At 42.0% G+C, this 17,006-nt stretch overlaps 1 protein-coding gene across 1 annotated transcript in view; it reads left to right on the top strand.

Annotated features, from left to right (window-relative positions):
- Positions 1-14,918: 14,918 nt before the first annotated feature.
- The window catches only part of angpt1 (angiopoietin 1), a 63,190-nt gene continuing 61,102 nt past the window's right edge, over positions 14,919-17,006 (top strand). The window contains exon 1 of the mRNA XM_069681148.1: positions 14,919-15,320. Coding sequence (XP_069537249.1) covers positions 14,919-15,320 — 402 coding nt within the window. The remainder of the gene's footprint in view (positions 15,321-17,006) is intronic.

Below are 17,006 nucleotides of genomic sequence, written 5' to 3'. Positions count from 1 at the left end.
ACCTCCGACTAGAAAAATTGCTCTGGAACGCCATTCACAGTCAGAGTTCGTACTTGTGAACTCGGAGCAGATTCATCTACCCCGACTTCACGATGCGGCCATTGTTGTGTGACGTCACACAACAATGGCCGCACCCATGGAGAGGCACATCATTAATGATAAACTATCAACTAAAAAGCAACGTAATGTATATTTGGCTGCGTTTAATTGCAATAACTACTACTATCATATGTAGTAACGTGTTCTTCATGAAAATGCTAATGTGATAAGGTAGCTGGTTACTATAAATAATCTCTGAAAGAAAGAAACATCTCTTTGTCAATGTCGGCCATGTTTTTTATTTACGTTTGGCGTTGTGCACCTGGAACGCTCTCAGGTCGGAAGTGTATTTCTAATGGCCTTAATGTGCCATGTTAGTCCAGATATTGTTATTGCTAAACTTTATAAAATCTTTAGAAGTGCAGAACTTGTGACGTCAAAGAAGAACTTCACTCTAACAGGGACACTGTAGTGATACCAGAGAACGTGCCTCGGCTGTCTGCTGATCTGAGAACAGTGTGAAGCTCTGCGCACCTCCAGGCCTCATTTCTGCCAACTGTTGGACCACTAGGAGCAACAAACACAACCAGAGAGATCGGCAACTTGGTCAAACCCCGGGGTCGCGGGGGTCACGTACCATGTGGTGGTGCTTTCGCTCCCCATTTGCTAAATTAGTTTCCATTTATTTTTCCTTGGTAATAGCTGCTTTAGTGCGTGACAAGTTCACAGACACATACTCAAATAAGCGCTCAGGACCCTCGCTGCTGTGTCCTGGAGGCGAGGCGATAGGGCGAAGTCATTGATTGTGTTTAGTGTTGGCCTGCTGACCCGTACAATAAAGTGACGTGATGTAAACCATTGGTGCGCTTCTGGCTTTATTTGATGTGACAGACCTCCAGTAAACATATATATAACAGGGCCAGGTTTACACCACTTCTCCACCTTTGTACTCATTTCCTGACATGAAATTGATCAGGTCAAATTATCAGTCGTGTGAGCACAAATTACTCTGATTTAAAGGGATCAATTCATCAATGGTGACACTTTCATGGGACATTTGTTTCTGATCAAGAGCTGAGGAATTCACCTCCATGAAGCAGCTCAAGTGTTTCCCGGTGCAAAGTGCGTAGGGGGGGGGGCGACGTGAAGGTCTGGTTTGTAGCACAGTCAATGTTTCTGACAGATCACTGAAACAAACCCGCCCAAATCGCCAGGTGAATAACTGCCAGTTTGCAATGAGACATGTTAGACACGCTCTCTTGCTATTTGAGCTCTAATAGGGAGCTAATAGGCCTGCTTTCTGCGAGGTGTTTAAGGTCCGTGCCACACTCTGTCACTCACTCTCTTGACCTCATTGTGTTTCTAATGGTCGAGGCAAGCGTCGCCAGACACTGACGCAATGATGCCTCGCAGGCCGTTTCCAAACTCAGAGAACGTGAAGAAAAAGCTGCTCTGTGTTGAAATTCATATTTCACATGTGTCCTTTTTTTTTGTCCTCCTTGTCTTCATAATTCATGTCTATAAAAGTGTCCCGTTATCAGAGGGTCTTGTCAGACTATTAACAATAGAGATATGTGTTGTCTATTTGTTCATATCCCTTTGACATTACGCACTTGCTAAATCTGCGTAAGATCAAACCTGCGGCAGGAGACTAAAATGAATTGCTTTGGCTCATGGATATTTAACTTTATGAGATGTGGTCATATCTGTTGGGTGCTGTTTCCCATATGGTTGTCATAAAAATATGGTTTTATAAGCTCAAAACATCCTTTCAGATTGTATTAAGTCAAATTTTGGCACAGTAGCGGGTTTGGCAACAGTCAGCAGAAAATCACAGCATGGATGTGTGGTCACCAGCTGATGCTGCAAAAAGAAGATAACAACTCTAAATGGTTAAGGCACTTCATATATATTAGGTTGATGTTTTGGTGTCAAATGTCCCTTTTGAGGTGGATCAGCTTGTGACTTGAGACAGACTATGACGTTTGATGACAGTCCCAAGTTCAGTTGAGATGTGGTTGAATTTAGTTTAGCAGCAATGTACCAAAATTACAAAAAGGAAACTTTCGTGTGGAGTGGCCATCAAAGTGGTGAAAGGCGATGAGAAAACAAAAACAAAACAACCCAGATTCCTGCAGGAATGCACGACTTAATGTGAAAATGAGCAGGAGGTCAAAAGCAGCAATCACTACACTGACAACAGACTGTTTTTAACCCACTTTGTTTTAGCTCCAGTCTGTTTCTGTGTGCCGACATTTCTTCATCCTGTGAACCAAAACATACTCAGAAACTCGAGGAGACTTCCACATATATAAAAATATGAAAATGCATATTTCATATGAAAATATTTTCACAGTGCATTGCATTCATCAAAATCAGTGTAACCTAAGGTAAGTCAATGAGTCTGAGGTGATGACGGTACGTTGTGCAGAAGTTCACCTGGCCAGGTGATGACATATAAGCTTCATTTTGATGAAAAATTGTTGTGCAACAAGTTTCTTTTGTCACGTTAAAGACATTGATAGAAGTTCTCTTATATGAACTCAGTAAAGTAAATATGAAATAATGTGTAGAAAAAATGCAGCGTACATAACTGTTGTCGTTCTCAGTTAGCAAGGCCGCTACATGCTGTACATTTCTTGGCAGCAAAGACCAAGACAATTTTGAAAGCAGTAACTTGACGACCAAAACGTTTCATATTCGATCAAGTAAACTGGTGAACCAAATAGATGACTACACTTGGAACACAACACTGAGTGGTATCGCCATCTACCATCAACACGGAAAAAGCTGCAGATTACTGTCACGGCCGCAAAGGGAAAAACTGAGTCACTTTGTGTTGCCATCAGGTGACTCAGATAAAGATTTGTAGAGGATGAAATTGCAAACAGAATTTGTGGGTTTTTAAAAAAACAGTATAAGAATGAGACAGAAAAAAAAAGAATCAATTGAAATATTTAATATTTCAAAGATGAACTTTTCTCACAGTTAAAATAAGTTAGTGCATCGTGTTTTACCGTACATTAAACAGAAAAACAAACAAAAAGTAGCACTTACAGATTGTTTTGTGCATAATGTCAGCAATGTTTTTTTGTTTCCTGTTTGATTTTATTACACACCCTGTCTTCCTGTTTCTAAAGCTTTACTTCCTGCCATCATGCTTTGTGAATCTGTGCCCCGCCCTAATTATTTTCACCTGTGCCTGATTCGCCTCACCTTCCCTGTGTATTAGGTTCCCTGTGTCTTTCCCTTTCTCATTGCCAGTTTGTCTTCATACCAAGTGCAAAGTGTTCCAGAACAAATGAGTGTTTATTCCAAGTGTTTTTGGACATATTTTCTCCTGGACCTTGCTTGTTGTTGGACTGATGTGTTGCATGCATTGGACCAATTTCCTGGTTTCAAGCCATGCCTTCCTAATTTTCCGTAACTTATTTCTTCTTTTTGTAATAAAATAACTTATGCTGTACCAGCTGCATTGTAGCTCCATTGTTGGGTGTTTCTGTTTTTACTGGCACCATAGGTGATAGCAACCCTAGGCATTCCCATAGTGGTCATTCTAAAGCTGTAAAAAAGCATAATTCACTCTACGGTTAAATACATTTGCAGTAAGATGGCAGCAGATTTCTTCCTGAGGGCCCCAGTATGCTTATAGTCTGGTATGGGGAGGACAACTCTATTGATCCGGGTACTTTTTGGTGATAATGAAGAAAATCTGAAAAATAGATACACGATCTTTTGCTTAAAGCAGCGTTTTATTTACAGATATTTGAGACTGCTACACATTTAACCAAATGGGACTTATCAGTATGGCTGTTGGGATTCACAGAGATGGACATTGCAGTGTCATCAGCGTAACTATGAAATGTAATGACTTGCCAAAGAGAAGCATTAAGAAGAAATGACTGGTCCCAGAATTGTGCCCTGAGGCACTCCGTATTTCACAGGGGACAAGCCATCTGAATGTTGCTTGACCAGAAACAGATGAAGGGAGATGGTAAACAGATGCAGATGCTTCTGTTTGTGTCCAAGACCATGAAATATGATTAACCTCAACATGATGGGTCCCATGGGAGTTGATGGCCATATGCAGTTGATTTTCATATCTTTTTAGTTTTACAGTTTATTTATGAGTCTTTCTTATAGCAGTCAACAAATGTTTCCTACTGCCCCGCTACACCAACTGATAAATCACAATGTTAAAAAACAAAGAAGGCAAAAAGTCAAGCATTTTGATGCTAACAGTGTGTCCTACTCACTAATGCTATGTTAAAAGGTAAAAAGTCCATAGCACGTATTATTTTCTTGAACTGAAGGCCCACTTGCACTTTATGACTTCCTGTAGCATGCTGGCTAACATAAATTTCCCACCATGCATGTTACTTCATGAACGTTCTTTAAACAATTTGTGATTGATTTCGCAGACCTTAAGCTGCATTTAGTCACACAGTTTAAGGAAACCTTTAACCATTTTGCTGGAATCTAATAAATCAATTCTCTGTGTTAGCTGCAAGAAAGCTGCATTAAGTTTTTATCACGTCATCACTCCTAGATAACACCAGTCTGAAGATGGATGTTACATCAAGAACAGTATCGTAGCCATCCATCTTCTCTCAAGAGTCCATACATTATGTATGTCCTGACACTGCAAAGACTTTGTGAACATTCTTTGGTTCTCAGCAAACCAACCTTCTGTCCATTAAAGGATTACCATTGTGACAGAATCGACACAACCCTGCTCTGCCTGGTGTTGGTTGTATCGTACTTCATAATGTTCACAAGCAGAGCTTTGAGAAGGTGTAGGTGGGTGGACAGTGAAGCACACAGACCTACCCTTGTTCAGTAGGCCTTTCATCATTCCTTACCCTCCATCCTTCATACAGTACGTTACAAGTTAGCTGAGGGGAGTGGGCTCTGAATGGTTCGGAGGTTTAAGCAGCCCCTTCCCCATTCATCTTGGTTTGATAGAACGTCATGCATCATCCAAAAAGAAAGAAAGAGGCAAAGACACAGAGGACTATTAAACAAAGGAAGTATATGTGCGGCAAATTGTGTGCGACATCCATTTTCAACACGGCTGTACTTCCTATGTGCATGACTCATTGAATGTGATAGGCAACATGTAATTGAAAAGACCAAAGGCACGGAGTCTTAGGTGGATGTATTTATTGCTCTCACATGTATGATCTCATACAACACACACCTACACACTGACTCAATATGTGTTGTTGATTCCACAGGCAGGTTAAGTCCAGAAAATAACCATGTGCTGATGTCATGCTCTTTTCCCATGTCAGGAGGACCGACCGGCCCCATTACCACAGGAGAAAATACAACATGACAAATGGCAGCAAGCTGGCTGCACGTTAAGATGAAGAGCGCAAACAACGCTTGCCAGCGGGGAAATTAGCAGAGCAAGTAAGAAGATACAGCTCGGCTTACTGTGTCTCCTCTGATGTATGACACTGGACAATGTAAGCTATTTGAGGCCTACAAAAAGGTCCTCCAGCAGCATCGTGATTAATGTCAAACAGTGGTCCAAGTAGTCAGGCTAAATTAGTTATCGCTAATTAATGCTGCGGATCAGGTTCCAATGTTGGATAATGCTACGGAGCGATGACAAACGCCACGGTGGGACAGCTGTAGTGTGATCGCCTTTAAATTCAAAGAACATGTTTCTGTTTATGATCGATATCTGATTGTGAAACGCCACACTAATTGTGAAGGAAACATGGTGATATCAGCAGTCATCGGCTTGTATCAGGTGTCAGCCGCTGTTGTCTACAATACTAAACCTAACTTTATCTGATGTGGCAGAAGGGGATGGAGAATATACGCAGAAAATATTAGCTAAAGGCTGAGGAATGTGATGGGCGAGGGCCCTATAGTTACTGACAAAAGCTGGGAACAGATCGTGAGATTATTAAAACATGCGGACAACCAATACAAAATGATTTATTTCCAAAAAGCGTTAACGGATCGTTAAGTCCAGGGATTTTAGAATGAGCACATTTTGTACAACTAGGTCAATACATACAGTAAGACAGCATACAAAATGGCCTGTAGACGATGATTAGAGTTGCCTTCCTCGGTGTTAATTAAAGTAAAATTCAAGAAAATTTCACCCTAGTGCGTTTCCAATAAATGCTGCCGTTGTGAAAGCTAATGTAGCACTTGTCGTTTTAGAGAGTTGGGAAAATAAGGACTTGTACAAGCCAGTAAGTTGACCTGGATGCCCATTCCATAATACCATAATGACTAACCTTGGAACCAGACAAAACTGCACACTCATGTTTGATGTGCTCGAGCAGAACCCACAGACAGATTCCATCTGACCTTGTCTTTGGTTGGGCCAATTAAAAACCTGCAGTGGGTTTTATACAATGATTATTCACAGTTGAAGAATTTTTGTAAACGACCAAGTTGGTGGCTGATGTAGAATGTGCTGCCTGAATGTCCCGAGGCTGCAAGCTGTTCTGGAGGGTTCAGGTTGGTTCTGTAAACCGCTCGCATTAACGGATAATCTGTCCCGAACACTGGTACCGACCAAGGTCCCAAATGGTTTTTCTCTACCAATAGACCAGAGGGGTGTAAATCGGCCTTCCTGTAGTCTGAGCCTAGCCTTGGGTTTGTTTTCCATAGCTTTCAGTTGCATCTTATGACCTTTCTTCAGCAGGTGGAGCTGTAAGGGTTAGCTGCCATCCCACAACATAAGTTAATTTGATTGATTATTTAACATAATGCCAACAGTGGGCAGCGGCTGAGCAGGAGGCAAAGGATTATAATCATTTAAAGTAACACATCGTTTGATGGCATCTTGCAACTCTGTAAATCTTTGGGTTGGGTTGATCAGCAATAATGTCCATTATTGATATGATATGCTCAACAAACTGTACTTTCTTTCAGAATTGTACCTGACCAATGGGAATGGATGTGTCTATTGTTATGGTGTTTGAGTATCATTTACAAATATTGAACAATAAGTGACCTATAATTGTGAGGTCATGTCTACTGAACCTCTACACGCATTGTGTGTTTGTACAGCACCACAGTGTTTTGATGTCTTTTGACTGTAGTTGTTTTTACATGTCTCTGTTTTTGTGTTCTTCAGACCTACTCTGTTGAGTGTTTACTCAGCTCACTAGATTAGTAGCAGAACAGAGAGAACCATTCCCAGAGTAACATAGCAGATACCTAAAGTCCAGCCAAACCCTTTACTGACCTCTACAACAAGAAAAACATGGCACAAGCGAAGGTCAATTTTGTTTGTGCATCAAAATTACATCAAATTACTTTTGAGAATTGAAAGCTGGGTTCAAGTGACATCATGTAAACTTGATACCTACAAATTTGATCTCAATGATTTGCAGGAAATTATTTAACTGTTCTGAATAGAGACAAAGTGAAGTGCATGATATGTCTTTAATAGCGTGGGGGGCTGAGAAGCTGGAAAAGGCCACATCAGATGGGATCGATTCAGTGCTGTACACAGTAACACACAGGTTGTCTTAAGAAATACACACATCATCCAGAACTTTGAAATTGATTATGATATAATGATAAATAGAATGGAGGCAATACAAATGTGGGGTCTAAACCGCAAAGGTTGTTGGAGGCCTAACCTTATAAAGGACCCAAATCACTCATACGTCTTCTTTATTTCTCTTTCCCTTGGTCTGTTTCTATTGTTTGTGGGTGTGTTGACATTATTTTGTAGTGCAACCATGGTTCCATTCCTCCAACTGTTTGATCAACAAAAGAGCGGTTACCTTGACCATGAACGCCCCCCCTTTTCTCCTTTAACTTCTTGTCCCCTTTCTGTTGCTCACATTGTTGGGCAAGTAGTGCGAACCCTTAGACGTGAGAAGTGGGATAGAAGATTTAACATCATACCGACAGACAGAAACCTCTTTACTTTTCCGTTCACCTCTGCATGAACTTGGCCTCATGAGTCGAGGATGGGAGAGATCGAGTTGGGACGAGGCTTGAGCATGGCTGCTTTGACAGGAGATAGAGGCCATTGCCTGTGGTGAACACAGACTAGGGAGCTTGGAGGGATAATGAGGAATGACAGCCACCTTGTGCTAATGGCTCCGCGGTGTCACTCTTCGAGTGTTCTCACCCTCATGACATCATTGCTCCAGTCAGGCAAGTGTCAGAGTAGGTCGTTAAGAGAATCCATCAAATCATCTGCTGCTGCAGCAAAAATTCAGTCCCAGCCACTATTGGTGGCAATTAAACATACACTGCATTTTGTGCTTTTTGAGCTAACAGAGGCTAACAAGACAAAGAGGCTACAGCAGTTTTACCACGTCTGTAAAGCTTCTCCTTAGGTAGTGTTTCTTTGTGCTCAATGCTAATTCCAGGATTCTAAAATGCTCATGATGACAATGCTAACATGCTGATGCAGCAGGTTAAGTGTTTACAGTGTTAATCATATTAGATGCTAACATTAGGGACTTTGCACTGAGCAATAAGTACATTGGAAACGGATAAGAATTAGTTAGAATTAGAATTATTCGAGCTGAAAAAATTAAAGGTATAAAAAGTAGGATTTTCCTAGAAAAATAAAATGTATAGTTTTACAAATATAATATAAATCATCACTTATGGGCCTCTATACATGTGTGGTGGTGAGTGTGTGTGCAGACCCTTCCCTCTGCATCTATTCTGTTGTTTTGCTTTGCACAGGACTTTTTCAGGAGGGGCGCTGTTGTGGTTCCCTGAGCCAATCACAGCGTATAGGTGAGTGTGGGAGTGGTTCAAATTAGCAACTGGTCCCATTCAGACCGGCGAACATGGCGAAAGAGCGATGCAGAGTTGGCCTTCTTTCAATTAGACAGGTAGGTGCCTCAAACTGGGTAGGACAAGCTAACTGGCGGTAAGCATGCTAGCGCGAAGCTAACTGGCGTTTAACATGCTAGCGCAACGGTAACCGACGGTTAGCGTGCTAGCTTAAAGGTAACCGTGATGCTGTTGGTGTTAGCTCGTCGGGGTGGGCGTGTTCTCGCAAGAGAGTGAGAGTGAGCTTCTAGTGACAAAGAGCCCAGGAGGAGGAGCCAAGTTTAAATGTGTTGTTGACAAAATGCAAGGAAAAATCCTACTTATTATACCTTTAAGGTGTCACAGATTTGATCATAAGGGGGAAATGAATGGGTGTACCAAATTTTGTTACAGTCCATCCAATATTTGTTGATAAAACTCTGGACCAAAGTGGTGAACTGACCAACAGATTAACATTGTTCCTAGAGCCAAGCAAAGCTAGCACAGAACCAAAGCTGCCATTTCAGCTGAATAACTGGAGATACTGTAGGTCTCTGATGAATGGAGTTCGAAGTTAAATCCTTAATTCCTCAGAGGAAGTAGCAAAGCAAAACTTGTGTTCTTAGTGGGCCTCTTTTTTTACTCTATACTCAGCTGAGTGTCCACTTTTCACCCTAATCCTTTAAGTTTGTCTCTACAGGGGAACTCCTTGGAGGTTCAGCCGCACTTTCACTTTCAAAAAGGATTTCTGTAAGCAGGCTTTAAAAATGGCTCTATAGGCTTATTACGAAGTTGTTGAAGTGGCTTCAGAGAGTAGGCCACCTGTGTAACTTTCCTCCCTACACATCCACTCAGTGCTTCACAGATCTGAAATCCACCCAGAGCACATAGAAACGCATAATTCCTCCGCTCTCACCTTTGAGCCGTTGAGTGTGAACAGTGAAGTCATCACTCCACGAAATGCTAACAAGGCTATTGTGCATGAGATTAACGTTCCCTGGAGGCCCCGGCAGACTGGACTGTGGATCTTTCAGAGGGGACTCAGAATATGACAGGTCCACCCTGAACTCAAAACAGGAGAATAATACACTGCAGTGACCTGCATTAACACTTGCAAATAGGTCTCTTCACTGATGACTCAATGGTATAGATGCTGGCAGTGGTTCAGTATTACCATGACACTGTGTTTGAGTGGGTGTGTGTGTGTGCACACTTTAATCACCATCACCATGACAAACAGTGAAGCTCTGGGGCAAAAGAAAAGGTGCCATCAGTGTTTTGGCAAGGTTATGCAACCGTTTAATCAAATTCAAATTTCCCAGTTAAAAGGAACGGACAAACAGCGAGAGTGCTGAAGCTATTCAGACGTGTTTGAATGAGTTGCTGAGGTTTGTCTTTGGAGTCGAACGGAACGCTTTTGCCTTTTACATCCAGTGGCAACTGCATTTTTAAACTAGGGTGTGTTTCTTTGTATACTTGCCAATGATAGAAAATGACTGAGCCAAATTGAAATACTCTTGGTCCTCCTATAAAGTGGGGGAAAATTACACAATGGACAGGCTACTCCAAGGCTGGCTTGGATGTAATCAGTGGTCCTGTGCATTGGGGGTTACAGGCAGTTACTTCAGAAGGTTGGAAGCTAATTAGCTGGACAGGCTAACCTTTGCTGCTGCAACCACATAAACACTATATTTAGTCTATTATTCACACCCATGTGGTTTGGAAAGTACAACGGAGTATTAGGGCCACATTGAGGGGGAAACAAAATCTCTAAGATTACGAGAATTAAACCTGAATATTATGAGAATAAAGTCGTAATTTTATGAGAAAAAAAGTCATAATATTACGAGAATACAGTCGTAATTTTACGAGAAAAAAAGTCATAATATTACGAGAATAAAGTCGTAATTTTACAAGAAACAAAGTCATAATATTACGAGAATAAAGTCGTAATTTTACAAGAAAAAAGTCATATTACGAGAATAAAGTCGTAATTTTACGAGAATAAACTCGTAATTTTACGAGAAAAAAAGTCATAATATTACGAGAATAAACTCGTAATTTTACGAGAATAAAGTCGTAATTTTACAAGAATAAAGTCGTAATTTTACGAGAAAAAAAGTCATAATATTATGAGATTAAAGTCCAGCTTAAATTACTAAAATCACGAGTCATTTTCAAATAAGATCCTGATAGTTATGACAAAGTGGTGCTGATGTTCCAAAAGATTAAGTATTTCATAGTTGTGAAACCTATGCTAATGTATTGATATATAGCCGTTTAGTGTGCTTGTGCAGTACTAGGCAGGAGATCTCGCATGTTCTCGCGAGGTACGTGTATGCTAAGCTTCCATGCTGCCGGGTGTGTTCAATAAATACAGCTCCTGCTCAAGCTGTGTTAAGCAATCATTTACACGCATAACGTCACAAGATGTTCACTAAAATTATGACTTTATTCTAATAAAATAACGACTTTATTCTTGTGATAGTACAACTTTATTCTCGTAATATTACGACTTTATTGTCCCATGACTTTATTCTCGTAATGTTACGTCTTTTTTAGTAGTAGTTTTTGGGAGAGGGTTAAGCAAGCATCAAATCATTGTTCCGGGAAGGCTACCACCTGCTGTTCTGATTTACTTTCTACATTAGTTGTGTTTCTGTGTAGCTGTTCATAGAAATGATGTGTAGTTTTAATTTCGCACACTCAAGGTTTGCCCGGATCGAGGTAGCGTTTATCTCCCGCTTAGTTTCCCTTGGACACAGTAACTGGCGCCCAAATTTTAAGACACCGTCATAGTACGTCAACCAAAGACAAGCGCTCCAAGAGATATTTGCACATGCTTTGTGTCTTGGCCAGTCTGAGTTATTCAAGGGGTTTGTTATCTTGGGTCTCCTTCATGCACTCGTTCACACCGCCCCTCTGCTCCCACACAGAGGGCCCAACTTTTTGTAGCCCCCTGCTATCTTTGAATACACACACTATCACACACACGCATACAGGATCATGCATACATTTACAGTAAAACATGCAGGCATGAGCGGGCCGTTATGGAAAAGCATGTGCAAAATGCTGCTCATGCACACCACGCATAAAGGCAAGGACATGCACTTAAGCACATGCACCATCGCACAGATTTGGATGTTTGGGACTAAAGAGGAATGTTGAAGCCCGGCCAGAATTCAGACAGCTGTGTCTCCCTGAATCAGACATTTTAAAATGGACTGTCCATAACAAGGACTTGACCTCTGACCCAGAGCCTTTCAGCACTGTGTTTCCTCACTCTGCTCTTTCTTCAGGCCTAATGATGAAGACACATTCCTTCTTCCCATGCTCATTCTTGGATATCACTTTTGTTTTCTTGAAGACTTAACAGTACAGGGTGTGTGTGATAGAGACATACTGTACATGTAGTGGAGATGTAGTGCGTGGATGAAAGACGGAAAATAAATCGTACTTTTTGCACCCTTTGCAGAATCACTCAGATCGGTTCTGCTTTTTCTGGGCTGCAGTGATGGAACGTTACTATAAATGTGATTCAGTCCAGCGCGACACTGACGTTTAAAGCCTCAGAGTGAAAAATACTTTCCAACAGTCAAGTTATAATCCTAAATCTGTTCTACATATGTGAAGAATAGATGTGTAACACCGTGTGCGCCTTCAGATGGAGCTGTGTGAAATGACAGTGGCCTTAAGTGATGTCATTTGAGTCATTCATCTCTGATTGAGGTTAGCTTCTCAAGGCAGCACTAGCCGATGCTGCATAACACAACGTAAAATCTAACTGTTGCTAGTTGAGATGCATTATTAGTAAAGCAGGCACTTGTCTCGGTTGGGTCTACGAACTACAAGTTTGCGAATGAATAAAATCTGGATGTGTGCAATTTACTAGAACTTTGTAGCCTGCTCCTAATCTCTGCTTTAGGCTAGCTGCACAAAGCTAAATTAGACTATAGTTGAGATGCATTGTGGACAATCTTGGATCCCATCGGCTATAGTCTGACAACGATATAGCCTCTGGGCACAAAGGTGAACATGCCGGTTAGCCATAAACGACATCTTTTTTTGCTTGCTGCATTGTTTACAGATAAATAACCCGTTTTGATTTACTTTAACGGGTCATACCTTTGCTGAAATTTAAACATCACGATGCATATTAGTAAAAAGCAAAACTGAAGCTTCGTCAAGTCTGTCCTCAAGAGGAGAAGAAAACTACTTTTAAAATGCTCGTTTATTGAACGGAGGTCGGATCGATCGTTTCTGATGCATTCGAGGAAGTCGGGAAATCTAAACGCTGAGCAGCTTTCGTGACAAAGCGTTAAGGGAATTTATGTCAAGTTGAATTTTAGATCTAGAATGGATTGCTAGCTGTTAGCATGCAGATGTCTGTTTATAGAGATTAATAAGAAGCTAAATCGTTGCTGCTGATGGGAGCAGGGATGTCATTACGACAGGATTACGTTCTGCCTGCTTTTGCTCTTCTCACGGACTGTTTTTCCTGCATACGCCACAGCCTGCTGATACGTGATTGGTCAATATTACTCGGACTACAAGCGCGCTACATTTCTATGTAGAATCTGTCAATAGAGATTGCATTGTGGACGATGGCGCTGGATTTCTGGAATAAATAACACGATATTGCTGCTTTTTTTTTTTTTTTAATCAGTCTATTGTGAGTTTAATGTTAATACAATAGTAAATTGGGGCACTGGTTTAGCTCAGTGGGTAGAGCCCATGTATAGAGGCTACAGTCCTCGTCGCACTGATCGCAGGTTACTGGTTTGCGTTGCGTTGCCACGTTTCCTGTCTCTCTTCAGCCGTCCTATAAATAAAGGCAAAAGCAAAAAAATTTAAAAAAATTTAAAAATACAATTCTAAATTGGTGGACTCTTTTGTTAATTGAAATGACAAATGTATCAATCACTGGTACTTGTTCTGTCAGAGATACAGCAAGCAACTTGTGCATTTTCTCAGTTGTGTTCATTATGAAAACATGCATGTAAACTGATGTAGCTCTACTGTATCTGTACGTACTCTAAAAGACAAGAATCCATGAAGGCATCTTTTACTTTGAATCTCATATCGTTTGAATCAAATGGAAGACGCCACCACTGATAATGCACACTGCTGCATGGAGAGGAAACAAATAAATGTTATTATATTCAACAGCTGTAAGAGAAAATAATATCCAACCTTGGGAAAATATGAAGAGGACACTCCAACTGAAAGAGGGTGAAAACAGTACCTCTATAAAGACCTCACTTGCCACAATGATTGTCTTCTATTTATAGACAGAATAAGTTGAGAAATACACTATAACACTTGGAAGTAAACCTCCCTCGTGCCTACTCGTAATATAGCACCTGCCTTAACACGATACAAAAGGGAGTATCTAGAGTAGTATCTGGAACAGCACACACGTTTAGCTTTTTGTGTTGACACACAGGCAGAAAGGCAGGTCAACCACATGATCCTGCAGCCAGAGTGGCTGTAAAACGATCCTCATAGTCTAAGCACATCCTCTGTGCTGGGGTCCCTTTTCTGCCAGGCTCCCACACACAAACACACACACACACACACACACACACTCGTCCGTGCACACATTCCTCTGCAGGCTCTGCGAGGGGCAGGCGCAAGAGTGTGCTGGAAGCTTGGATCTTGTTCTTCAGAGTGAGTGTCTCTCTCTCGCTCTCTCCCAAGTCGTTAAGTCTGAGAGCGGAGGAGGAAAAGAAGGCAGAGAGACCGGGGGAGGTCTGACGACACCATCACAGCTCGCCCGGCTTCACCTATTTTAAATGCAGAGATTGATAAATGCAAGCACACAGTCTGCTCCTGGCTGTGGTCTACTGGAGGGACATCAGCATTTAGAACCCAAGCTGTCACTCTGCAAGGGATGTGTGCAACTTCTCCTGCCAGGACGAGACCTTTGGATACTTTGGAAGCCTTGCATGTGTATCTGTCCATGGTGGGAGTAGATTTCAATGCTGGAGGTCCTCTGTAAGAATGGATTACGCATGCTCCAGGATAACGGTGTCTGATCCAGCTTTAAAGGGAAGAAGAAGCAGCTAAGAATCCAAGACCTAACCAGACTTCACCTGCAGCTTCTACCCCAGGCTGATATGATGCTTTGGTGCAACTTTGGCCACCACTTGCTCTCTTTAGCAGCACTTCTGGTGATTGTGAGCTGCGGAGGAGGGGAGCAGAGGAGAGGGGCTGCGGATAGCAGCAGCACAGGTGGCAGCAGCAGTAGCAGCAGCAGCAGTAGTAGTAGTAGTAGTAGCAATAATTACAGCAGCAGCAGGCGCTTTCACAAGATCCAGCATGGCCAGTGCACCTACACCTTCATCCTACCTGAGGGAGACGGAGGCAGAGGAGGCTCCTGCAGGGAGGCCAAAGCCGGGGGCCCGCAGCAACAGAACTCTCTCCAGAGGGACGCTCCGCCACCTGAGCCGGACTTTCCCAGCCAGAAGATCCAGCAGCTCGAGCACATTATGGAGAATTACACCCAGTGGCTGCAGAAGGTAAGGAGGGGCTCAGGTGGTGTGTGGCGTCAGTGCTTTAAGTGCAGAGTCCTTTAAGAAATCACTACCAAAATATTTCTGCAAGGATTATTTTGGTTGTGACTTTAAGATTTAAACAGGAATACAGCTGATTTGTTCTTCATGAAAACATACTAAATATTCTCTGTTTTAAAATGTTCTTCATGAAGGATTTATCATCATTTATAACGCATCTACAACATCTCTGCATGTGACTGGATCTGTGCCCTTTGAAGCGGTCACGCCGTCTTATATCTGTCGGGGTATTTGTGTTTCCGCGGGTGTGTGTGGTCCCTGCCGAGTGTATGTTTGTGGCTTCGCGAGAGATAACTTGTTTTGGTTTCTGGATGAGGCTCTCAGACTCAAACCGAGGCTGTGTTTGCTGTTTTCCCCGCAGCCCCGACACGTTGTTTGTCACGGTGTTTGTCAGGAGCAGAGTTTGTGTGCTTTAGGAGCTGAGAATGTTCTTCTCTTCTGTGTGGCTGCTTTCAAACTGAAATGTCCCAGAGAAACACAAATGATCACAGGAGAAGTATGTCCTCGATTATCGCAGCGTGCAGCCTTACGAGTCTCGTTTAAATCGCTCAAATTATTGGATTAACTTTGTGGTCAGTTTGAAGCGCAGCTGTACTTCTTGGTTTCTGAGAATTTTGAGTAACAACGCTTCTATGTAGAAGCCTCATTTAGCACCACAATGTATGTTTACCCTGCTCTGCTGTTATGTAACAGTGTACATTTTATTGAACTTTTTGTTCTGGATGTCACACAGCTGTCACATTTTCTAACCCTCATAGATACCTCTGACTAATCAGTCCCTGTTTTTCTATCTGTCCTTTTCTGAGTAAACCACCCTTTGAGTAAATTCCACACATGTCCAGTTGAGCTGCGCGGAGCGTCGGTCATAGAGCAGAGGTAGTTACATGTCAGTCACCCCCTGTTCTCCAGTGGGCTGTCTCTTTAATGGCAGGAAGTCAGAGAGAGCCCCCCAGAGACCCTCAGAGGAGGAACAGACAGAGACGGAGAATGCTCCCTTTATTTATTCTAGTCAAGGACGTGTGAGTTTAAAAATCCAGACTCAAAACAGAGAAATCCTATAACCTGTTGGAGTTCTCTGTTAAGTTAAACAAACATTTTTATTGAGCTGATATAAAATAACTCCCTTTTTAATTGGTCTAGAACAGCAAAATGACAATTTATTTATAGAGCCAGCGAGGTGTTTACTATGTTCAAATATGGTTCCACTGTAGTGTTAATGATGGCTGATATGCTTTGGCAGGCTCTCTGCTTTTCTAAGCTTTGAGACTCCGTGTCTCCACAGTGAGCCAGACTATCTCTCCGAAATGAACACATGAATCAAATAAACAAACGTCCAAATTCGGCTTTGCTGCCCCTCGACTCTCCACAATATTGTGCTTCTAAAATAAGATTAGCAGCTCCGATCTGTGATGGATCGGTCAAAGCTTGTGGTTTGTTTTCGTCTGCATGTAAAATGCGTGTACAGATAACACCTGAGGGATTTGATGGATTACAGTGGAACCGGGGGGATTAATCAACCTGAACTTCATCAATACCCCCTGAGTCTATTCATTAGCGTGTCTCCCCAAACCGCCTGGGCTGCACCGCCGCGTGCCTGCTTCTCATTTACAGCCCGAAAGTAAACGTTTCACT

Source organism: Semicossyphus pulcher, unplaced genomic scaffold, assembly GCF_022749685.1.
Source record: "Semicossyphus pulcher isolate SPU_LCO1_2020_fin unplaced genomic scaffold, fSemPul1.0.p SCAF_5, whole genome shotgun sequence".
Classification (NCBI taxonomy): domain Eukaryota; kingdom Metazoa; phylum Chordata; class Actinopteri; order Labriformes; family Labridae; genus Semicossyphus; species Semicossyphus pulcher.
The sequence above is the reverse complement of the archived record's forward strand: the minus strand, read 5'-3'. Positions and strand labels throughout refer to the sequence as shown.